The 25,916-nt window shown below is 43.0% G+C and overlaps 1 protein-coding gene across 2 annotated transcripts in view; it reads right to left on the reverse strand.

Moving 5' to 3' along the window:
• Positions 1-25,916, reverse strand: part of jmjd1c.L (jumonji domain containing 1C L homeolog) — a 226,646-nt gene that overhangs the window by 39,275 nt on the left and 161,455 nt on the right. For both annotated transcript variants that reach the window (XM_018225114.2, XM_018225115.2), the window contains 2 exons: positions 25,338-25,451; positions 667-772 (listed from right to left, as the gene is read on the reverse strand). In XM_018225114.2, coding sequence (XP_018080603.1) covers positions 667-772; positions 25,338-25,451 — 220 coding nt within the window. The remainder of the gene's footprint in view (positions 1-666; positions 773-25,337; positions 25,452-25,916) is intronic.

Genomic DNA, 25,916 nt, shown 5'->3' on the forward strand with positions numbered 1-25,916 from the left:
TGTTGGAATGAACCCCAGTCTGCCTATATAAGGATTATGTACTGGAATGGATCCCCGTCTGGCTATATCAGGATTATGTACTGGAATGGACCCCACTTGGATATATAAGGATTGTGCACTGGAATGGACCCCACTTGGCTATATTATGATTGTGCACTGGAAAGGACCCCCGTCTGGCTATATAAGGATTATGTACTGGAATTGACCCCCGTCTGGCTATACAAGGAGTATGTACTGAAACGGATCCCCGTCTGGCTATATAAGGATTATGTCCCGGAATGGACCCCTATCTGGCTATATAAGGATTGTGTGTTTGAATGGATCCCCGTCTGGCTATATCAGTATAATGAACTGGAATGGACCCCACTTGGCTATATAAGGATTGTGCACTGGAATGGACCCCCGTCTGGCTATATAAGGATTATGTACTGGATTGGACCCCCATCTGGCTATACAAGGATTGTTTACTGGAATGGACCCCAGTCTGGCTATAAAAGGATTATGTACTGGAATGGACCCCCATCGGGCTATAAAAGGATTGTGTGTTTGAATGGACCCTGTCTGGCTATATAATGATTGTGTACTGGAATGGACCCTGTCTGGATATACACACACACAATTATAAAGCACAACACACAGAAGAAGAGGAGGAATGGAAGCTCTTACCTTGCATAAAAATCTCCTGAACCTTATGTTCTTTTACCCAGGCTTTCACCTCCTCGTGAAGCTGAGGGTTATCCCTGAGAACTGGGTTGAGACTATCTACTTCATCCTATAAAGAGAGGGATGTAAGAGGGGGCAGATTAGTATTGGGACGGTTCCTTGGAGTGTACACAAACCCACAAATACACACCCCGAGTCTGTGGGAACAGGCGAGGATTTCTGGCTTATGTTTAGCCGTACGGGACTTATATCCGGACCGTAGACAGATCGATTGCCAAGAGAGAGAAACGGGTTTATTTTTAGGAAGGAGCTCGATTTGCAGTCGCCACATATAGACGCAGACTAGACAAGCTGCGCGGCACAAACAATAACAAATGGCACCCCGTGTGGTAAAGAGACAACGTTGGTTGGGGTGACGTGTGTACAAAGTGCTGGGTCTGGTTCTTATCGCATCAGGGACAGTAGCAAAGTTGCACATTTTGTTGTATTGCCCCATATGCCCTATAGAACCGATTTCCCTGCTGCCATGGGGCAAACCCCCTAACACAATTCCATGATGTTCCCTTCCCAAAACACTTACTCCAACAGTTTCCAGCTTGCCACAAAGGCTACGAATGCAACGCTCCACAAAGGCTACTAATCCAATGCTCCACAAAGGCTACGAATGCAACGCTCCACCAAGGCTATGAATCCATCGCTCCACAAAGACTACTAATCCAATGCTCCACAAAGGCTACGAATGCAACACTCCACAAAGGCTACTAATCCAATGCTCCACAAAGGCTACGAATGCAACGCTCCACCAAGGCTATGAATCCATCGCTCCACAAAGACTACTAATCCAACGCTCCACAAAGGATACGAATGCAACGCTCCACGAAGGCTACAAATGCAACGCTCCACAAAGGCTACGAATGCAACGCTTCATAAAGGCTACGAATGAAACGCTCCACAAAGGCTACAAATGCAACGATTCACAAAGGCTACGAATCTAACGATCCACAAAGGCTACTAATCCAACGCTCCACAAAAGATAAAAATGTAATGCCCAGGCAAAATGATTAGCAATGTCCAATACAAATGCCGATCCAGGTTGTGGAGTATGTAGTGCGGAGTATGTAATCAATTTTCCTACTTTACCCAATGTGAGTTGCCATCAGTGCAATGACCCCTCTTTACCCAAGGAAGCTCCCCCCGTAAGGATGGTACTGCCTACAGCAGAGCAGTCCAACTCCTGATCCAATTCCACTTTATAAATGCTGAAAATATTATTATTATGCAACATACAACACGTGGCAGATATTCACTTGGGTGCGCACATTGAGGTCAGAAAGAGTAAAACATGGACTGTATGCGTGTCAGCGTGAGCACAAACACACGTGTGGGGCTGGAGGTAACAGCGATTGTTCCACTAAAAGCGTCAGAAAGCGTTCGGCGTATTCCCAACTGCGCGTCTCCCTCTACAGATTCAGTTACCAGAAAACTTATGTGATCAGACCAAATGACCCTGAGATTTTTGGAGAGGGGTCACGGGGAGTTTGAGGGCTCTGATTTCCATGTGAAGTTAGCAAGAAAAACACGCTAAGGGCATGTTGTGATGGCGTGACCCAATCCACCCCCCTAGGCCGGGACTCTGGATCATATGTTTATAAATAGGGAACACATGACTCATTTGGGCGCCATCCAACAGTCCCTGGGACCCACTTCACACAAATACGTCTCATTATAAAGTGAGTGCAGCTCTCAGGAAGTGCCAGAATTAGCCAAATAAACGAGTGCCGCTCTCCTGATCTCCTCAATACAGTGCAATGACCCCGGGGCCAAACAAGCCGATTATATAAATCCCCCCCCCCCAGCTCTCCCCTTGTTTAGCCCCAGCAAAGAAACACCAGGTGAAAGTGCAGGTGACGTCAATGTAAGGCTCATTATATTGTCCTCTGCCAGGGAGGGGCTTAACCCATATGCTGCCACCCGTGAAGGAACTTAACCCATACACTGCCGCCCAGGAAGGGGCTTAACCTATACGCTGCCACCCAGGAAGGAACTTAACCCATATGCTGCCACCCAGGAAGGAACTTAACCCATACACTGCCGCCCAGGAAGGGGCTTAACCCATACACTACCACCTGGGAAGGAACTTAACCCATACACTGCCGCCCAGGAAGGGGCTTAACCTATACGCTGCCACCCAGGAAGGAACTTAACCCATATGCTGCCACCCAGGAAGGAACTTAACCCATACACTGCCGCCCAGGAAGGGGCTTAACCCATACACTACCACCTGGGAAGGAACTTAACCCATACACTGCCGCCCAGAAAGGGGCTTAACCTATACACTGCCACCCGGGAAGGAACTTAACCCATACGCTGCCACCCAGGAAGGAACTTAACTCATATGCTGCTGCCCAGGATGGGCTTAACCCATATGCTGCCCCCGGGAAGGAACCCAACTCATATGCTGCCTCCCAGGAAGAGGCTTAACCCATATGCTGCCACCCGGGAAGGAACTTAGCCCTTAAACTGCCATCCGGGAAGGGGCTTAACCCATATGCTGCCGCCCAAGAAGGGGCTTAAACCATACGCTGCTGCCCAGGAACGGGCTTAACCCATACGCTGCCACCCGGGAAGGGACTTAACCCACACTCTGCCGGGGAGGGAGATGTAACCCATACAGAGTTCAGTGCCAGGGAGAAGGAAAGTATACGGGTGCTGGCTATGTGGGAGAGAACTGAGCTCATCCAGGGGCTGCTCATTACTCACAGGCTGCAGGACTGTATATAAAGCTCTGTAGTCTTCCAGTGCTGGCGAGCATGAGATCATTATACTTCTCTTTGCCAGGTTGATGATATAACCCATATTAGTAAGAAGAAGATTAACCCCATTGATTGTTCATTGTCAGGAGCAAGGAGAAAATTGAACCCTTCACAACTGGTCACACAAAGATTTATCATACAATCCCGTCAATTTCTGGCTCAATCCATCACTGTGGGCTTATAAACAAATGATTTGGCAATTTGACCATCTGCGTGTGCTCGTCCCCAGCCAATCATTCAATATCATAACTGAACTAGATCTCACACTAATGCCGCTTGTAATAGTGAGAGTTAAAGGGGGACTTCACCCAAAAATGAAAGAAATACAAACATAATTGCTGTTGAAGACAGGATCTGTCTGTAAATCTGTCTCTCTGTCCTGATACAAATATAGCAAAAGCCAGCTCTGGAGGAAAAGTGACTACAGATATATTGTAACAGAACAGAAAGGGATAGGGAGTGATTTCAATGGCAATTAATGAATGTGTGTTGGAAAGCTGCTTAGAATGACGCTCACTTTTATAATGAAGAAAAACCGTTTTGGGGTACAGTTGCCCTTTACGAAGCCCTTTAATAAGGAAGAGGCTTGTAATAAAGGGAATTTATTGTATAAAAAGTGAATGTTTCAATGTGTCCTGTACTCAGTGCTGAACCTGTGAGATTATAGAAACCTATATCCAACCCAAGGGCCTTCCCCCGGTACAGAACATGAAGTCCATTTAACAATATACACAAATAAAACAAATTTGAATAAAAATGTGTTTCTTTAACTTGCTTTTCTGAACTGCAGAAAATAACTGCCCCCGCCCCGAGCTGCAGCAATGTAATAAGGCGCTACATCTGCATTGCCACCTGCCTTTTGGCTCTCCCAGCTCAGCTCCATAAAGGGGGCTCCACAATGGCTTCCTATTCCTGGAACAGTCCTGCTTTGTGTTAGCCGGCCGGGCCTTCTCAGCACTGGCCCCGTTCCACGGACTAAAGAATGCACGTGGGGGTGCCGCCATTGAAGCGGCTTTGCTTCTGATCACACATATAACACAAACAGAGATAGCGCCTCGTGATTTAAAACTCTGCAGAATTAAAGGACCAGTAACAATAAAACATTTAGTATATTCGTTAGTATATATCGAAACAAAAACCCCACCAACACAGTTTATACTTTAAAAGTCTTTATTAAGAAATAACTTACCGAAACTCTGCTTGCGCTTCTCTTCAGAAAAGGCAATCTGGCGATCCATCGTGTGGTGCTTGATTTCTCCTCCCTGCCTTCCTTATAGGAGATAGCCAGGGAGGAGAAATCGAGCGCCGCACAATGGATCGTCGCCGTGTTGCCTTTTCTGAAGGGGAGTTTCACTAAGTTATTTCTTAATAAAGAGTTTGCAATTTTAAAGTTTAATTTATTTTGGTGGGTTTTTTTTACGTATTCTAACAAATTTTTTTGGACTATACTGGTCTTTTAAGGTCAACAAGTGCTGGATTCACTGGATTTCAACTATGACAGAGAAGGGGAAGTACTGAATATAAAATAACCGAGCAAAAGCCTGTCCTCTGTTGCTGAACTACACATACATCCTAAAGCTGTACATACATAGGGAGATCCACTTGTTTGGTGAGGTCACCTTGAGGTGGGCGATATCGGGATGATCAGATCATGGGCCCAACGACCGCATCACAACGAGAAGAATACAGGCAGTTGGATCGAGGACCGAATCAACAAAAAACCTGCCTGGCCCCACACACTGCTTCCCCCGATCGATATCTGGCTGAAAAGTCGGCATGATCTCAATCGCACAGGTTTTAGAACTCTGTCGGATCGCAGCGGCATCTTTGCAGTCCTGCGGTCTGACCACCGGTATCAGATTCATTATGATCCGATCGTTGGGCCCACAATCGGATTAGCCTGATATCGCCAAAACGAGCAGATCTCTACGTCTATGGCCACCTTTAATCTGTTGGCAGTTTATATCTGTCCGTGTATGGGGAGCTAAAGACTGAGAGCTGCAAGATCGATTTCTCTGATGGAATTTAAAGGGTAACTAAAATCGACTGTCCCACACCACAGAGTGTGTGCGATTGGCAGGCTCGTTTTCAAGAGGAATAAAAACTCTTTCCCAAGAGACACGGGTTAAAAGATAAACAGAGATAAATACAGCAGGGCTGTGTGTGTTCTTCCACCTTCTTTGAAGGAAAACTAAACCCAAAAACAGCGGTAGATGCCACTTTTGTAGAGACAAAACAGCAAGTTTGAGGCAGCATGCTCTCATGTACCCCAGGCCGGTGTGTTTTCTTTGTTTTCTTTTATATTAACATGGGGTAATAGATTAAGTGTCACTGGAGGGTGCCTAACTAATTGGATTTGGGATTAGTTCTCCTTTATTTACATGGTCACCACATTTTCATAACCATATACAGCTACTGTATACAGATATGGGATCCATTATCCAGAAAGTGCTGAATTAAGGGAAGGCCATCTCTCATAGACTCCATTTTATCCAAATAATCCACATTTCTAAAAACTATTTCCAGCCTATTGGGTTTATTTAATGTTTACATGATTTTCTAGTAGATTTAAGGTATGACCCAAATTACAGAAAGATCAGTTATCTGGAAAACCCCAGATCCCGAGAATTCTAGATAACAGGTCCCATACCTCTACAGAGCATGGTTGGATGTATTCGGTTGGCTTTTCCTCCCCACAAGAATACCAATGTATTCCGATGTATTAAAAGGGTTAGTTAACCTTTACATTACATAATCAATTGGTCTTCACTTTTCAGGGCAGAGACAGACGCTCAGATTCAGGAAGATTTAGTCGCCCGGCGATAAATCGCCTCTTCTTTGGGGCGACTAATCTTCCCAAATTGCCTCCTGCCAGCTAGAATGTCAATTGCCAGCGGTGCGGTTTGTTTTCCAAAGTCGCCCGAAATGCCATCCCGATGGCGATTTAGATTCTAGCCTGGCGGAAGGCAGTTTGAGGAGATTAGTCGCCTGAAGAAGAGACGATTTATCGACAGGCGGCTAAATCCCCCAGAATCTGAGCGTGTCTCTGCCCTTATAGTTTTTTTTTTTTACTTATTTTCCTCCTTGTCCAGCCTCTTTCCACTTTTTAAATAGGGGTCACCGACCCTGAGAGGCAAATAATGATTGCTCTGTAAGGCTACAAATCTGTTATTTTATATTACCACTCTCAATGTATCAAGCCCTGCCTTATTCAGCATTCAGTCTCTCATTCACAGTCTCGTTGCTAGGGTAAACTGGACCCTAGCAACTAGATAGCGGCTGAATTTCCAAACTGAACGAAAAGCAAAATCATTCAAAATCCACAAAAGATTAAAAAAAAAAAAAAAAAATTAAGACCAATTGCAAATTATCTCAAAATATCACGGTTTGTATCAGCCTAACACTTCATTTCAAATCTCTAGCCAGAAGGTAATTTCTCCCCAGCAACAACCGATACACTTGAATATTATTTGGCGGTAAAACAAAGAGAGAAGGAAGAGAAATATCTCTTTCTCAACACTGGAAAGTGTTTTGCCCCAGTTTTACGTTGTTCTTCAGGCTTGTTATTTCCTACTCAAACCCAATAAACAATTCACGGCCTCTATTTTTAGAAAGAAAACACCAAAGCACCTGTCTGAGAAACACGCGGAATTCATTTGCATTTCAACTGAAGAGATTTCAAGTAAAAAAAACGTTCATCATCGCGGCTGGGGTTTAACACACAATACCCAGAATTTCATCACCCCAGGTATCGGGTCGCATAGGAAACAGAAGGATAAATGATTTACTACGCCAGAAAGTAACTTGATCATGTGACCGAGTATAAAGGGCACAACCGAACAGAGTTCACTGTAAAGGGGGTGGTTGACCTTTGAGTTAACTTTTAGTATATTATAGAATGGCTAATTCTAAGCAACTTTTCAACTGGCCTTCATTTTTCCTTTTTTATTTATTTATTTTTTTTGTAGTTTTTGAATTATTGACCTTCATCTTCGGACTCTTTCCAGCTTTCAAATGGGGGTCACTGACCCCCTCTAAAAAAAACAAATGCTCAGTAAGGCTACACGTTTATTGTTATTGCTACTTTTTATTACTGATCTTTGTATTCAGGCCTCTCCTATTCATATTCCAGTCTCTTATTCAAGGGATTTCAGATGCTATCTGGTTGCTATGGTCCAGTTTATCTTAGCAACGAGGCAGTGATTTGAATAAGAGGCTGGAAGATGAATAGCAGAGGAGCTAAATTGAATGCTAAGTAATAAAAAATAAAATTGTAGCCTCGCAGACATCCCGCCAATAATTTTCTTAGGGTCGCACATTTTCTAAGCCGGCCGGTGACAAACAGTTCAGCATTAATAAATGAAATTAGCTTAACATGTATTAACTTGAATATCTTATTTAAATCCCTTTCATATTACAGTAATGCCATAATCCTAGATTAAACAGATAAAATGATCATATAAAATGATGCTGGGAGGCCGCTCTGCTTTTGGGAGAACACAGCGATGTTGCAGTTGGTCTGTCCTGGGCAGAATGCTGGGTAACTGCACAATCTTTTCTTTCCCAATAGTTCTCTATCCGCAGGAATGTAAAGTCACATGTAAGCTCTACTATAGTTTATATAAACAAGCTGTTGTGCAGCCATGGGGGCAGCCATTCAAGCACAGGATACACAGTAGATAACAGATAAGTACTACTATAGTTTATATAAACAAGCTGCTGTGTAGCCATGGGGCAGCCATTCAAGCACAGGATACACAGTAGATAACAGATAAGTACTACTATAGTTTATATAAACAAGCTGCTGTGTAGCCATGGGGGCAGCCATTCAAGCACAGGATACATAGTAGATAACAGATAAGTACTACTATAGTTTATATAAACAAGCTGCTGTGTAGCCATGGGGGCAGCCATTCAAGCACAGGATACACAGTAGATAACAGATAAGTACTACTATAGTTTATATAAACAAGCTGCTGTGTAGCCATGGGGGCAGCCATTCAAGCACAGGATACACAGTAGATAACAGATAAGTACTACTATAGTTTATATAAACAAGCTGCTGTGTAGCCATGGGGGCAGCCATTCAAGCACAGGATACACAGTAGATAACAGATAAGTACTACTATAGTTTATATAAACAAGCTGATGTGTAGCCATGGGGGCAGCCATTCAAGCACAGGATACACAGTAGATAACAGATAAGTACTACTATAGTTTATATAAACAAGCTGCTCTGTAGCCATGGGGGCAGCCAGTCAAGCACAGGATACACAGTAGATAACAGATAAGTACTACTATAGTTTATATAAACAAGCTACTGTGTAGACAAGGGGGCAGCCATTCAAGCACAGGATACACAGTAGATAACAGATAAGTACTACTATAGTTTATATAAACAAGCTACTGTGTAGACAAGGGGGCAGCCATTCAAGCACAGGATACACAGTAGATAACATAAGTACTACTATAGTACCAGTGCAGGGCAACATTACATGATATTTTCATTACTTTAAAATACTTTCATTTTTTGGTGTTACTGTTCCTTTAAGGGCTGGTCTGTAGGTCATGGGTGCACTTTGATCAGGTGCTGGGTGTGCCGGGTGCCCTAATTATAAAAGCCTCAGGTAGTTTCCTCTAACCGCACAGGAAACACACACACAACTAATGAGCACACACTCACTTCTTACATAACACAAAAATAAAAAAAAGTCAGAAAAAAAAACTAGATCTCAGTAATAAAACAAGGTTTCCCGGCTAGTTAAAGGGGATATAAAACTAAAAATAAACGTTTGAATAATGAAAGAAATGATATTATTATCACACACATTGCAAGGCTGTATGTATCTCTATAACTGCGGTATCTGTCTGTCGCTTCTATTCTCAACACTGGCAACTCTTGGTACAATGTAGCAGAAGTCGGCTGAAAATTTATTTTTTTGGGGGGTTTGCGTGCTCTTTAAATGGGAGCAGTGCATGCCTTCCAGCGGAATCCTGGGATTTATTTACAGGATCTGATCCTAATGTCAGCCCTATATTATTCTATGCAGGAGAAAGAATATTTCTTTGATGCTCTGATTGGCTGGAGGAGATCGCATATATTAATTGTTCTCATGCTCTGAATTATGCTGCCCTCCTCCACTCTCTGACAACTGGTAGTACAGGTACGGGACCTGTTATCCAGAATGCTCGGGTTTTCCGGATAACAAATCTTTCTGTAATTTAGATCTCCATACCTTAACTCTACTAGAAAATCATGTAAACATTAAATAAACCCCATAGACTGGTTTTGCTTCCAATAAGGATTAATTATATCTTAGTTGGATCAAGTACAAGCTACTTTATTATTACAGAGAAAAAGGAAATCATTTTTAAAAATTTGGTTTAAATGGAGTCTATGGGAGATGGCCTTTCCATAATTCGGAGCTTTCTGGATAACGGGTTTCAGGAGAACGCATCCAGAATGCTCGGGACCTGGGGTTCTTTGTGTAATTTGGATCTCCATAACTTAAAGGAATCCTGTCATGGGAAAACATGGTTTTTTCAAAACGCACCAGTTAATAGTGCTACTCCAGCAGAATTCTGCACTGAAATCCATTTCTCAAAAGAACAGATTTTTTTATATTCAGTTTTGAAATCTGACATGGGGCTAGACATTTTGTCAATTTCCCAGCTGCCCCTGGTCATGTGACTTATGCCTGCACTTTAGAAGAGAAATGCTTTCTGGCAGGCTGCTGTTTTTCCTTCTCAATGTAACTGAATGTGTCTCAGTGGGACATGGGTTTTTACTATTGAGTGTTGTTCTTAGATCTAATCAGGGAGCTGTTAACTTGTGTTAGGGAGCTGTTATCTGGTTACCTTCCCATTGTTCTTTTGTTTGGCTGCTGAAGTCACATGACTTGGGGCAGCTGGGAAATTGACAATATGTCTAGCCCCATGTCAGATTTCAAAATTGAATATAAAAAAAGCTGTTTGCTCTTTTGAGAAATGGATTTCAGTGCAGAATTCTGCTGGAGCAGCACTATTAACCGATTAATTTTGAAAAAATTTTTTTTTCCCATGACAGTATCCCTTTTAAAAGCCATTTAAACATTCTTTAAACCCAATAGGCTGGTTGTGCCTCCAATAAGGATTAATTATATCTTAGTTGGGATCAAGTACAAGCTACTGTTTTATTATTACTGGGGAAAAGGAAATAATTGTTAAATATTTTGAATTATTCGGTCAAAATGGAGTCTATGTGAAATGTCCCTTCCGTAATTTGGAGCTTTCTGGATAATGGGTTTCAGGATAACGATCCCGTATATGTAGTCAAAATCCTTACCCAGTCTGGAAAATCACAGCCAATGAGAGCATCAGAACAAGTCACAAGAATACAGAAAGCAGCCAATTGGGGCATTAGCATCTTCCTACACAATAATCATAATCAATAATCATCAGAAGCGTTAATTAAGGGGTCACAACGTAGCATCAATGAGGCCTTATTATGCAACAAAGCAATGAGAGCTCCTACACCTTGCAATTAATAGGAGGCTGCCATTGTTCTCAGTGATATGATCCATCCTGTGCTAACAAGGGCAATTTATATATATACTAACGATGTGGTGACTCACAAGTGCTCCCCGCCCAGCACCCTTCCCATTAGACTGCAGCCAGTGATGAAACAGTTGCGTTGCTGTTTTGCACATTAACATACACGCTTGGTGAAGCCTGAGGAATGAACATTTTACACATTCCATTGTGGGGCACAAGAGCGCACTCCCACTAGGGGGTGTGATTTACCGTCACAAGTGAAACCACCTTTGTGTGAGAGAGGACATCTAAGCCTTGCGCAACTCATGTGGCAGCTACAGAACAACGGTCGTCTGCTGAGCCAATAGAAGTGGAGCTGGTGGAAGTCTGAGCAACACAAGGGATGCACCTCAAGGAAAAGGGTCTGAATAGAAAGATGAGTAATAAGAAGTAGCAATAACAATTTTTTATTACAATTTGTTTTTTATATGGGGTCAGTGACCCCTAAATTAAAGCTAGAAAGAGTTGGATTTTAAAAAACTACAAAAAATAAATAATGAAGACCAACTGAAAAGCTGCTTAGAACGGGACACTCTTTAACCTACTAAAAGGTAACTTAAAGGTGAACAGAGATTGTATATTGTAAAGACAGGAGCAGCTACAATTAAGAAAGATAAGGTGAGATACTGATCTGTTAAGAGAAGTGCAGCTATGCAACGCCCTGTGCGTGCTAAGGAGCACATTGCAATAGACAGTGACATGCACTTTCATACCCCTTACAGCAAAGAGCAGTTACAAGGTTAAAGAGACAATTATAGGGAAAGTTATCTTAACTTATTTGAGATCATGTTATTCATAGTAGCTCCTGCTCGAGAAGAGCTGATAATTGTAAGGGATCACATTCACACACACTATGATCAGGAGCCAGTATTTAGCTGTAAAACCCCCATGCAAAAAAGGGAGAACAAACAATCACCATGCAGAGAGTGCCCTGACTGGAATCGAACCTAGGACCCAAGATCCTAGGTTCGATTCCAGCCAGAGCACTCTCTGCATGGAGCTTGCATCTTCTGCCGCTGCTTGTATGAGTTTCATCCAGGTACATAATTTCAGCTTGGGATAGCGTTTTTACATGTGTACTCATTTTCCCTATTAGTCAATATACTTGTGTTGCTCGCAGGTTAATTGAGGCAGCCATGTGAGATATGCAACTGCAATTTAATGATGTCACATGTGGTGTTTTTAGCTTTTCAGAACTGTCCTCGACCTCATGGGCCCGGGCAAATGATATGAGCCCATAGGGAGACCGGAGGAGAAAACCTGCGTAAGTGCTGTTTGCAGGGATATAAATAAACTTGGCAGAGGCTGGCTTAGCAAGACGTGAGTAAACACACACACAAAAACCAGGGTGAGGACTGAGCAGCCGAATAATAGGATTATACACACAAGCTGGCACTGGCAGAGACCCAACAGGCTGCATAAATAAAAGAGAATATATAAGGCAGAATGAAATACAGCCAAGGGCACTCACTTGCAACCCAGGAGCGGGCCCCTTTAAAAAGATCTAAGAATGCGGGGCCACATCTCAGAGAGGCAGCCATCACTGTGTTGCTTGTTATAGGAACGGAGCGGTGCCGAGAGCGCATAAATAAATGAATACCAACCAGTGTTTTATGAAACATGACGAGGGCTTGGATGGAATTACTTGACGTTCCCAGCAGATGTCTGGCCGGGAATCAGCATTCCGAGCACACACTTGGAACATTTCAGCTGCAGCTACCATACACATCTATTCCAAGTCATTACAGCTGCCGGGGGACGTTCTCACACTGCCTCACAGGAGAGTTAAAGCAGATCCAATAAAGAGGGAAGGAGGGAGGGGAGGGTTGAGCCCTAACAAAACAAATGCATTATTATCATTGCACTGAATATGAGCCTTTATGCAAAATAAACTGCCCCGCTAACGTGCTCAGTGCAGAGAATACCCCACCCAGGAATAAAAGCTTTCCCCGAATCGGCAGCTATATACGGTACGGAGTCCTGCATGGAACCAATTTGTTTAACCCAACCCGCATACTTACCCGCTTGAACCCGCGAGTGAACTGGAAGTGACATCATTAGAAGTAGGCGTGATCAGAAAAAAAGGAGTAAAACTCGCTATTCAAAAGACCCGACCTGCAAACCCGGAGAACCGCCGTCCTGCGTCTATACCCGCTCCTGAAACTTCTACCTGCGACCCACAAAATAACCCACGGGTACCCGGCCCGCTGCAGGACTCTAATATACGGGGCTTTAACGAGAAATGCCCCAGCCTGAGATTCGGAGAACTGGTAAATGAGCACATAGGGGCAGATTTACTAATATAGGGGCAGATTTACTAATACAAGGGCGAATTGTCGCCAGCGACCGATAACGCACCACTTTGCCAGTTGCAAATTCACTACCACTAGGCTAATTCACTAATATGCAAGATTTTGCCCTAGGCAACGAAAAAATCGTTTGTGCCTAGCGAAAATCTGCTAGTGATCTTGCGCTTAGGTCTATTTGCATACGGCGGGTAATTTAAAGTTGTATGGAGGTCTTTATGATAAACGTTGGTGCAAATGCTTGAAGTTACCACTTTTTATTACAAATGTCCGGGGAACCTTAATAAAGACAAGAGAGTTAATATAATGCCCTACACATGAGCCCACTGTAAAATCAATGTTCCATATGTTATGAAATGTCTGGAGAAAACCGCTTACCCAAAAAAAGTTGGGACTTTTGCAGGCAATTCCGCTTCAGAGTAGGAAAAGTCGCCAGGGTTTTTGGAACTTTAATACATTTTTGGCAGACAGGATATGATGTAAGTGACAGAAGATTGAGGAAGATCTGGCTTCTTATTAGCACTTCGCCTGGTCTGAGATGGCGAAGACAACTCTGCCAAAAGAGGTAACGTTCAGTAAAATCTGCATTTTACTGACTTTGCGGAGTAACGACCTTTAGCCAGAGCGAAAAGTCGCCTGGCGAACCCTAGCAACAGTCTCTTTCGCCAATGAATTGGCATCTGCGCCTGTGAATTGGCGATGTCCTTGCGGATAATAACGCTGGTGAAAAGTCACTAGTGTTAGCCACCTCGTGGGTGGGCACTGCATATGCTGGATGGGGTGGGGCCTATCTTCTCTATTACTAATGAATACAACTTAAAGATTTACTTGCCCTTTAATGTCAAAATGAATAATCCTAGAAGTTGCAGACAGTACCCATAGTAACCCAAATAGACAGGTAGGAATAAAGTCCTGTTTATATATGTATAGAATTTCTGGAAAGCATTTGGGTCATAGTGCCAGGGGCCCATTAAAATCCCAGTGATAAAAATGATAAAAATCATGACAGAATCCCTTTACACCAAAATGTATTCAGTCAGGCTCCCTTAATTTTCCCTTTAAAAATGGCAAGCCAGAGCACGCAAACATGTTTTCTTCACTGGCGGTGAAGGTAAAGTTCCGCCGCGGAAATAGTATTAACACATTTTAATGCTGAACATTTTCCCGACACCAGCCTATAAATTTAATGGCCTCAGAAGGACGGCGGGACACAATGAACCCGCCTGCCTGACGGAACATACTGGAGAGCTGCTAAAGTTATCAATACGTTTAGCCACAAAAACTCCAGCACTAATGAAGAGCGGGCAAATCCCAGGGCTGGAGGGAGGCACTCCTATTACCATAAAGGATTAATCACGGTGACTCATAAAGCTCAGAGATTCAAACAGCCAGACATGCGGAGGCGGGTGTTTAAGCCAGTAATGCTTGGGCCCCCCTAATGCAATGGTTTATTGGCAACTCGCTGACAGGAGATAACATAATGTGAGACCTGCATGTTTTCCCTGAGAGAAAAGCTGGAGAGAAACTACAGCCTATTAAAGGGACAGAAGAAGGCACACAATTTTATTATTTGTGTGGGAGCAAACCCATGCAGACACAGGAAGAATATATAAACTCCTTGCAGATTGTGCCCTGGCTGGAATCGAACATAGGACCGAAGGTACTAGGTTCGATTCCAACCAGAGCACGGTCTGCCAGGAGATGTTCTAACCTGTCTACAAGTCCTATGTTTTATTCAGACATACTGGAAATCACTATACCATCATACTGTTGTCTCTCTGATTTGACACATCTCATATTCTGCTTATATTTGCAATTTATTATACATATACAGGGAATTATTTCATGCACGTTTTCTAATGAGCTCCTCCCAGAATACTCATTAAAAGCACAGATGCACCTTAGTGTAAGCTGCAGGGGAAGCACGGAGGTCACTGGATCTGAAAGATCTGGGGCAGATGTTACAGCAATAAAAGGAACTCTTGGCTCTATGCTTCCGTTCACATTATACAATGAAATTATACAACAATTTCCTGGTGTCCCAGATATTATGCGAGCAGAAAACAAATTTGGCTAAAGCCTGCGCATCCACATAAAAGGATTTGGCCTCTGGATGTGAATAACCTTATTCTGTAGAAACAGTGTGTGTTTTCTCCTGGTTAGGGACCTGATGTATAAACACAAACAAGACATTTCCCATAAGGAAAGCAAAGACAAGAAAGAAATATATTATCTGTTTGTCGTAATTGGCGTCTGATGATGCTAAGTTTGATGTAGAGAGGGACACCTATGTTTACCATATGCATTCCCCTGTAGTAAGAAAAACCCAACAAGACAATGTTAGTGTTGGTGTCCCACTATCACAGAGGGCTTTTTCTCTATAACTGTTCTAGACAAAGTCAACAACTTATTGGCCAGTGTATGGGGACCTCCAACGGTCTTCCCCAACCAATATCTGACTAGAAATCAAATTCCAGTGGAAACGAGGACCGCATTGGCATCACACCACCTTGTGATCTGATCATTGTACCCTAGGGCCCATGATCGGATCAGCCTGATATTGATCACTTTCGGTGCAAGATCGGCTCTTTTGGCAACCACTTCAAATGAGCAGATCTGCCCTTGTATGGCCACCTTTACTCACACTTAAGATAAATTTGTTGTTAAGCCACAGTTGAGTTAAGCCAGAGTAGCACTCAGCCATACACAGAAAAAAATATATCAACACAGAAAAGGTAGTTGGCCAGGTCAGGTCAACACATTTGGTAAATTATGCTTTGGTAGAGTCTGGACTAATCGGAGCCTGGAGACCCTGGCCAATGACTGTATCTCAAGGCACAACGTACACTGAACTTTCCAACAAATATATGAAGATGTTCTGATCAGATATCAGTCGCCTGGAGGATTCTTTAAAGGAGAACTCAACCCCCCCACTAATAAAAACCACTACTCAGTACCGTACATAGTCCCCCCCTGCATAGGTGATGAAATCTATAAGTGCCCCTAATCCTATACTCACCTATAAGTGCAGAGTAAGTTCAGTAAAGCTCATGGGCACCATCTTCCGGCTCTATAGGGAAGAGCAGGGAGGGGGGACTATGTAGGGTACTGAGTAGATATTTTTATTTGTGGGGGTTGAGTTCTCCTTTAAGGCCAAAAGGCTCTCAACTCATGAACGGCAAGTTGACAGACAATGAACGCAGGCCACCTTTACTCCATAGAGAAAAACTGGTTACACATTGACTGATTTCCCTTAGTATTGATTGGCCATGGACAACTTAAACCATGCAACCTTAGCCTCGAGCAGTAGAATCATTCTGCTTAAAGGAGAAGGAAAGGTTAAAACTAAGTAAGCCTTAACAGAAACGTCCACCTAAATATACCAGTAATGCTGCTCTGAGTCCTCTGTCAAAAGAAACACAGCACTTCTTTCCTTCTATTGTGTACTCATGGGCTTCTGTATCAGACTTCCTGTTTTCAGCTTAAACCTCATTGCCCTGGGCGTGAGCATGCTCAGTTTGCTCCTCTTCCCCCCCTCCCTTCTCTGCTGTAATCTGAGCCCAGACTAAGTGTGCAGGGAGAGACTCAGACAGGAAGTGATGTCACACCAAGCTAATACTGCAGCTGCTATCCTAAACAAACAGAGAGCTTCTTATTCAGGTATGGTAAAGCATTCTACAGAATAAATATAGCATTCTAGCTTGCACTATTGTGGCTAATCTATTGGCAATAAAATAGCTTTCCTTCTCCTTCAAGATAAGGTATGACCTTCATTCTATGATGTAATTGTTCATACTATAACTAAGTCATGGGTAGCTACAGTGGGTAGTAAATGGCTCATGGACTGTAGCTCAGGTGCCGAGAGCCCAAACAAAATAAAAATATGGTTACCAAGGAACGATACAGCTCCATGATCACTGTGCCATAACTGCTCCAAAATAGCCCAGAAAAAGCCCAAGGGCCCGGTGCACAGCGGTTACAGGAGAAAAGATTCTTTCTGTAAAACTCGGCACAAATCCCGACCTGTATATCTCAGCCGACTTCCGTTCCAAGTGCCTTTCTGCTCCCAGAGCAAAGCTGCTGCTCTCTGATGTGATTGAGGACGGCAGGATAATTTTGGTCTCCACAAAGTCCAGGCACTGATCCAAGAAAGGAAAAGTCAAGGGAGCAGTCATGACAGAAGAATAATAACCCGGAGTTGGAAGGAGCGAGAAGGAGACTGGGAGGAATGTGGATCCCTGTGTAATTCATCTCTCTCTCTCTCTCCTGCTTCATTTTCCCCATCAGCAATAGCAGCTGAAGATAAATGCCTGGGTGCCGCAGGGTGGGCACCACCATTAATTTAACCCTTTCTCTTCTCACAGGGGGCGAAGGGAGGGGAGAAGGGAAGGCTTGATCAGCATTTCAGTGGCACAAGCTTTTAAGCTCAGTATCGGCTTTCAGCCTGATAAAATCATGCCCTGAGCTGCCCGAAAACCTACAGAGAGGAACGATATTGAGCTTGGGCAGTTTGGGGAAATATATGGATCCTAGAAAGCAGCAGAACAAAAGCATTTAAAGGGACACTTTTTTTATTTAACTACTAATCAGCTCCTGTCTATGAAATGTATGCAGTATTAATACTAGTACAGGTATGGGATCCGTTATCCGGAACCTGTTATCCAGAAAGCTCCGAATTATGGAATGGCAATCTCCCGTAGACTCCATTTTATCCAAATAATCCAACTTTTTCTCTGTAATAATAAAACAGTCGCTTGTACTTGATCCCAACTAAGATATAATTAATCCTTATTGGAAGCAAAACCAGCCTATTGGGTTTATTTATTGTTTAAGTGATTTTGTTTAAATTATGGAAAGATCCGTTATCTGGAAAACCCCAGGTACCGAGCATTCTGGATAACAGGTCCCATACCTGTACAGGTTTTCAAGCTGCTGCGGAGTTGCTTTCCTTTCTCATGCAATGGGTTGCAAATTGAAAGCTCGGGAGCAAGCACATTCGGGGAGATTTAGTTGCCTGGCGACTAATCTCCTCTTCTACGGGCGACAATCTCCCTGAACTGTCTTCCCTCTTCTATAATGAGAAAAACGCCAGCACCAATACACTCACGGCGCTTCGATTTCCGAAGTCGCCCGTAGTTGCCTCACGAGGAAATTTTGGACAACTTTGGAAATCGAAGTGCCGCGAGTGCATTGGCGCTGGCGTTTTGTCATTATAGGAGGCGGAAGGCAGTTCAGGGAGATTGTCGTACCACAGAAGAGGCGATTAGTCGCCAGGCAACAAAATCTCCCCGAATCTGCCTTTGTGCTTGAACCCTTAAATGGGTTGTTCAACCATCTGGTTGCTAGGATCCAAATGATCCTAGCAACCATGCATTTAATGGAGAGACCTGAATAGAAAGATGAGTAATACAAAGTAGCAGTAACAATATAAAAAGCAAAAGGCAGGGGGACTTGCTGCAGACTCATTTATTTGCTGCATTTACACAGGCACAGATTGCAAGAGTCGTGTCAGCATTCCTGCCGTGTATCCCCGAGTAACCCCGCACTTTATGGAGGCTGCTCTCAAGTACAATAGATTCCCGGGGGCTGGAGGCAAGAACACGTCTCACTATATTACATGTACAGAGACATTTACACAATGAAAAGGAAATGTAATCTTTTTTTTTTTATCCCTTCCTCTCTTTAAAAGGGTGGTTCACATTTAAGCTAACTTTTGATATAATATAGAATGGGCAATTCTAAGCAACTTTGCAATTGGCCCTTAGTTCCTATTTTTATAGATTTTTTTTTTTTAATTATTTGCTTTTTTCTTCTGACTAGAGTCCTGCAGCGGGTCGGGTACCCGCGGGTTACCTGCAAAAACCTGCGGTACCCTGCAGGTAGAAGGTGTGGGTATAGACGCGGGTCGGCAGTTCTACGGGATTGTGGGTGGCGGTTCAGGGCCTTCTCAATCGCGAGTTTTTACTCCTTTTTTTCTGATCATGCGTACGCCTGATGATGTCACTTCCAGTTTACAATGACAGCACTTCCTGATGTACTCCTTTTTTATGGCCACACCTACTTCTCATGATGTCACTTCCGGTTTAGAATGACAGAACTTCCTATTGCACTCCCTTTTTATGGCCACGCCTACTTTCGATGATGTTACTTCCGGTTTACAAGGACAACTTCCTGTTGTACTCCCTTTTTATGGCCACACCTACTTCCGATGATGTCACTTCCGATTTACAATGACAGCACTTCCTGCGGATAAGGTACTAGCGCGTCCAAGCGGGTAAGAATGTGGGTTGTAGGTTTTGGGTATAAGTTCCAAAAATAGACCCGCGCAGGACTCTACTTCTGACTCTTTGCATCTTTCAAATGGTGATCACTGCCCCCCATCAGTGTTCGGGGAGATTAGTCGCCCCATAGAAGAGATTTGTCCCCGGAAACTCCCCGAATCTGACCGTGTGTCTCTGCCCTTATAGAGCATTCGTTGTTTTTTTTATGGGGTCAGTGACCCCTATTTAAAAGCGGGAACAAGTAAGAAAACTATAAAAAATAAATAATGAAGGCCAATTGAAAAGTTGCTTAGCCATACTATGACATACTAAAAGTTAAATTAAAGGTGAACCACCCCTTTAAGGCTGACAACAAGAAGCTCACTGTCACATTACATACTATTGTGTTATAGAGTTGACAGTGAACCACCCATTTAAAATAAAGCAATTGAAATGTGATCTCCCCAGGGTATTGGGTGCTGGAGATAACACTGCCGTATCCTTTATACTGTTTTCAAGCACATGGCCCCTGATCAGTTGTCAAAGACTCTTGGGAGTTGTAGTTCAACTCCAGTATGAAACCCCCAGTCGAGTGACCCCCGGCCCATATTAATCCCCTTGCAGCCACAAAGCACCTCCCTTTCACGTGCAGTTCTGTTCTATTGAATGATTGTTTGGATTTAAAGCCCCAGAGGGGAGAAAAGGAATTTTGGAATGCCGGTTCCCACACCAGTGCCGACTGTCACCTTAAACGGGGTCAAGTCCAGGAGAGTCTGACAAAACAGAGGCAATGTTTCTGCAGCTCTGTGCCCAGGGTGCCATTCCCAGGCTACCTATACTACTACATATACCACTACTTGTACCACTACCTGTACCACTACCTGTACCACTTCATATACCACTTCAAATACCACTTCATATACCACTTCAAATACCACTACAGGTACCACTTCATATACCACTACAGGTACCACTACAGGTACCACTACAGGTACCACTACATATACCAGTACTTGTACCACTACCTGAAAAACGTAAAATGGGGTTTCTACTGGAACTCAAAAGCCACAAATAAAAAATGAAAACCAAATGCAAATTGTCTCAGAATATCACTCTCTACATCATACTAAAAGTGAATTTAAAGGCAAACAACCCCTTTAAAAACACACAATACAAAATAATATGATTTGTGAAGCTGAACTGCCCCTTCAACATGTTATAGAAAGTAGCTTAAGCCTTTGTTCTACTAGCAATGTGTGTCTGTCCTTTTAAATATCACTACTGCCCCCTGGCTCCATTGCTGGTCCCACAGAAGAGAAAAGGGCCCCATTAGGAGGAACATCTAGAGATGAGCTTTATAGTTCCCCCGTAGCAATGTAGTCAAGTTCTTTTCACATCTATGTTTAAATGCCAGCCTCAGCAGATGCCTTTTGGATCCCATCCAGATCACTGGGCGTCATAGGGGCTAACAACGAATTGAAGAAATGCCTAAAGGGCCCAATCCCAGGCTTTAAGGGGAAAACCATGATTTTGGTTGTTAACGAGTCAAACCCAATCAACTTCACTTTTCGCCCAATACCAGGAAACACACATGCAAGAGATTGTTCATTTCCATGCAAATAGCGGGCTCTGCTGGGCCCTCGCATGTGTAACTGCGCCGCAGCTAGATGGCAGATGTGCTCCTGGGCTCGAGTCACGTGCTGGGGGTTATTTGTTGAATATTATACAGTTTTACAGAGATAAATAACAGACGCTGCTGCAAAGCAGAAATCATGTGCTAGTGCTTAATAAGGACAACAGATACTACTGGTTCACATGCCAAGGGTGGGGTGCGAATAGAGGGAAGGAGGGAATTCAACTGGGAATCAAGCACAGACAACAGGTCATTTATTCCCCTTAACGCCATGACAGTTTAATTCATATTTTATAATAACACTCTGAATTATTATTCTTTACTTATATAGCCCTGACATTTCACAGTGAAATAATATTTATCAGGGACCCTTAGCCTACCTGTATGTTTATAGAAGGTTGGAGGAAACCCATGCAGATACAGAGAAAAAATAAAATCCTTGCAGATAGTGCCCTGGCTGGAATCGAACCTAGCACCTTTGGTCCTAGGTTCGATTCCAGTCAGGGCACTATCTGCAAGGATTTTATTACCTATGGCCTTAGGTTCGATTCCAGCAAGGGCACTGTCTGCAATGAGCTTTTTATGTTCTCCTTCTGCTTTCAGGCTCTAGATTATTGTGAAACAGGATTCTTAAAACTGAAAAATATCTCTAGGCCATACTACCATACACACAACATTTCCTCACTAAACAGGAATCTAGACAACACCTCGCACTCTAGGGAGCGCGGGTGGAGACATGCAAATTGAACTGTGGAATGCATCTTTGAAAATGGGGTCAGTGCAATGTATGAGTCACCCATGTAAACATCCGCCTTGAGGCTCTAAGGCCCTATTATTTAACAAGCTGTTGAGTTTGTTTAAGTATATGATTGTCTTGTAATGGCCTGCTCTTAAGCAGTAACAAACCAGACTGGCCACTGATTTTGTTCCATAATACATTTCACATTTTTTGTTTTTTTTAATGGAACTTTTGATACGGTTCATACCACTACGGTCTCACTCACTGATGACTTTCACCCATGTCTTACTTTTGCCCCATGGCAGTGGGTAAGACATGGGTGAAATACTTAAAGGAAACTTTACTCCCAAAATGAATATTTAAGAAACAGATAGTTTATATCAAATTAAGCAGCATATTAAAGGATCTTACCAAACTGGTGTATACATTTAAGTAAATATTGCCCTTTTACATCTCTTGCCTTGAGCCACCATTTTGTGATGGTCTGGGTGCTGCCCCAGAGATCACCTGACCAGAAATACTGCAGCTCTAACTGTAACAGGAAGAAGTGTGGAAGCAAAAGACATGTGACCTAACATGTATGGTTTATTTGTGTGCACTGTAAATCATACGATCCCTGGGGGCACCCTTATTTTCTAAAATGGCAATTTTTTTAAATTTATGATTACCCAATGGCACGTACTACTAAAAAAAGTATATAAATATATTATTTACACGAAGCAGGGTTTTACATTTGAGCAGTTTTATGCATTTTTATAGAGACCTACATTGTTTGAGTGGTTTAGTTTTCCTTTAATAGCTTGGCTGCAAAGAGTTACAGACTGTTCTTGAGTCTCAATGGCACGGAACAGGGACCATAAATCAGATCTGTCGGAGAGTCCTGGGTGCTAGTGAGGACACAGCTGTAATCAGCAGAGGATACGGGAACAGAACACAATGTGCAAATCTGCAGCTCGGATTTAATTGTCTGATGGTGTCATTGGGACGCTCGCTGGAAATCTTGAATAATGTCAGTGGCATAGAATAGAAATAATTTGTTTCATTGTGGAAAAGCAGATTCAGGGCATTTAGGGCCACCCGGATAAGGTGCCCCTTGCTCTACAACTCGCAGCATTCATGGATATGTATGTAACAAGCTACAGGGGAATGGCAGATGGAGGAAACTCCATTGTTTACATATAACTAAAGTGTTAGTGTTTCTTTAAAGGAGAATTCAACCCTCTACCCTAAATAGACCTCCTCCCCCCTGGCCTACCCGGCACTCTGGGCAAATGCCCCTAATTTTATACTTACCCCTTCTTGCGGGTCCTGTCCAGCGGAGTCCACAGCAGCCATCTTGTCTCCTTCGGTCTTCTTCCTGTAGTGATCGGCATTTTCGGGCGCATGTGCAGTTGGCGGAATCTTCCTTTGCGGCGCTACTGCGCCGAAAGTCACGAAATTTCCGATAAACGGAAGATTCCTCCAACTGCGCATGCGCCCGAAAATGCCGATCACTACAGGAAGAAGACCGAAGAAGACAAGATGGCTGCTGTGGACTCCGCTGGACAGGACCTGAAAGGAGGGGTAAGTAGAAAGTTAGGGGCATTTGCCCAGGGTGCCAGGTAGGCCAGGGGGAGGAGGGCGCAAATTAGGGGGTGGAATTCTCCTTTAAATAGCCCAAACAGGGCGGGGCTAGCATGCTCCTCCTCTATGAGAAGGGTAACCTAAAGGGAAACTGAACACAACCCCTATTCAACACAATAGCAAACACATGACCAGGTTTCATCAACATTGATACAAAACTCCCAAATACAATGGTCAGGATTATTTTGGGGGGGAGAGGAAGGGGTTTGAATGTAGTTCACTTGCAGCTAAAATCTGAATGATAACAGCACTACGCCCCAATAAGTACATGAATGATAATATCACTCAGACAGGGCACTGTTCTGCCCCTCAGAGAGGGTTAAATACCAGACATTATATCACCACTGTGCCGCTCAGACAGGTATTGTACCATAAATAAGAACAACACTATGCCCCTCCCACAGGGTATTGTACCATAAATAAGAACAACACTATGCCCCTCCCACAGGGTATTGTACCATAAATAAGAACAACACTATGCCCCTCCCACAGGGTATTGTACCATAAATAAGAACACAATGCCCCTCCCACAGGGTATTGTACCATAAATAAGAACAACACTATGCCCCTCCCACAGGGTATTGTACCATAAATAAGAACAACACTATGCCCCTCCCACAGGGTATTGTACCATAAATAAGAACACAATGCCCCTCCCACAGGGTATTGTACCATAAATAAGAACAACACTATGCCCCTCCCACAGGGTATTGTACCATAAATAAGAACAACACTATGCCCCTCCCACAGGGTATTGTACCTTAAAGGTGAACTCCGGCTTCCTAACCAAAATTTGATAAAGAGGCCCACATAACACAGAAACCCCTAAAATACCCATCATAGTTACAGGTTTCTTCAAAAAGTATGAATAAATGCCATTTTCATGCTGAAATCCAGCTGTTTAACAGTTTTTCTCTTTCTGCATCATTTGAAAACCTGGCAGGGAAGGAGGGACTAAACACTGATGTTACAAATTATAAGAACTTCTCCACAGCTTACGGACAGCATGCAGGAACTACATAACCCACAATGCATTGCACTATGATGTTCCTTTCCTTATTGAAATCACATGTGCAGGGAATTGTGGGGTTTGGAGGATGCAGGCTGAGGACAGGTGGCTGTTGATACAAAGTAACAGTAGTCAAGACAGCTCAGCAAAGTAGTCAGACAGATCAGCAGAAGAGCAGGGGGTAGGCTTAGGGAACTATCAGAAACCATTAAAAATTAAGAAAAAAGTCTGCATATTTTTTTGGTTGATGTATATTGCAAAGTTGCGTGAAATTATGTTTACTTTTCAAAAAGCTAAAGTTATGTTTGTGTGGAGTTCCCCTTTAAAAAGTAATACCATAGCGCCCCTCCAACAGGCCACCATTCCATACATTGTAACAGCACTGTGCCCCACTGGAGAGAGTACAGTTCCATAAATATTAATAGCACTGTGCCCCTTATCGGGGGCAGTTGTCCAGCCCGGTACGTTTACACCAATGACAGTCACAGGACAAAGTCCCAGCAGTCCCTACGAAACAGGAGTAACATAATCATTCCAATAGGACTCCTTCACAGCCCCTCCCCCAGACAGAATAGACACACACACAATGCTACTCAGAATAAGATAATCAACTGTATCAAAACTACAACTCCCAGCAGCCCCTGAGCAGTTCTTTGAGAGCTTGAACTGTCACAACCTCTTCTCGGACTGTGAACGGATAAAGTAAAAGAGTGACTTACCTGATAGGGCTGAAAGGCACTATCTTCAGTTTCAAACTCCAGGTGTCTCTCTACTAAGAATTCTATTGCAGTAATTGAATTATATACACCTTTTCCAACCAGGGGCTTAAATGCCTGCAAAAGAAGAGAGAGACCAAGTTCAGTAAACATTACAAGAGAGATATTTCTTACCAAAAAACATTAAAGCGGTGGTTCATCTTTAATTTAACTTTTAGTATGTGATAGAATGGATAATTTTAAGCAACTCTTTGTCTTCATTATTTATGGGTTTTGAATTATTTGCCTTTTTGCCTCTGATTCTTTCCAGCTTTCAAATGGGGGTCACTGACCCCATCTAGAAAACAAATGCTCTGTAAGGCTACACATTTATTTATTATTAATTTGGACCCTAGCAACCAGATGGTTGGAGAGCTGATGAATAAAATAAATAAAAAACCACAAATAATAAAAAATGAAAAACCAATTGCAAATTGTCTCAGAATACCACTCTCTACATCATACTAAAAGTTAATTTAAAGGTGAACAACCCCTTTAATGAGGCCTTAATCCCATCAGGAAGTGCCACATCCCCTAGTTACT

This window comes from Xenopus laevis, chromosome 7L, assembly GCF_017654675.1.
Source record: "Xenopus laevis strain J_2021 chromosome 7L, Xenopus_laevis_v10.1, whole genome shotgun sequence".
Classification (NCBI taxonomy): Eukaryota; Metazoa; Chordata; class Amphibia; order Anura; family Pipidae; genus Xenopus; species Xenopus laevis.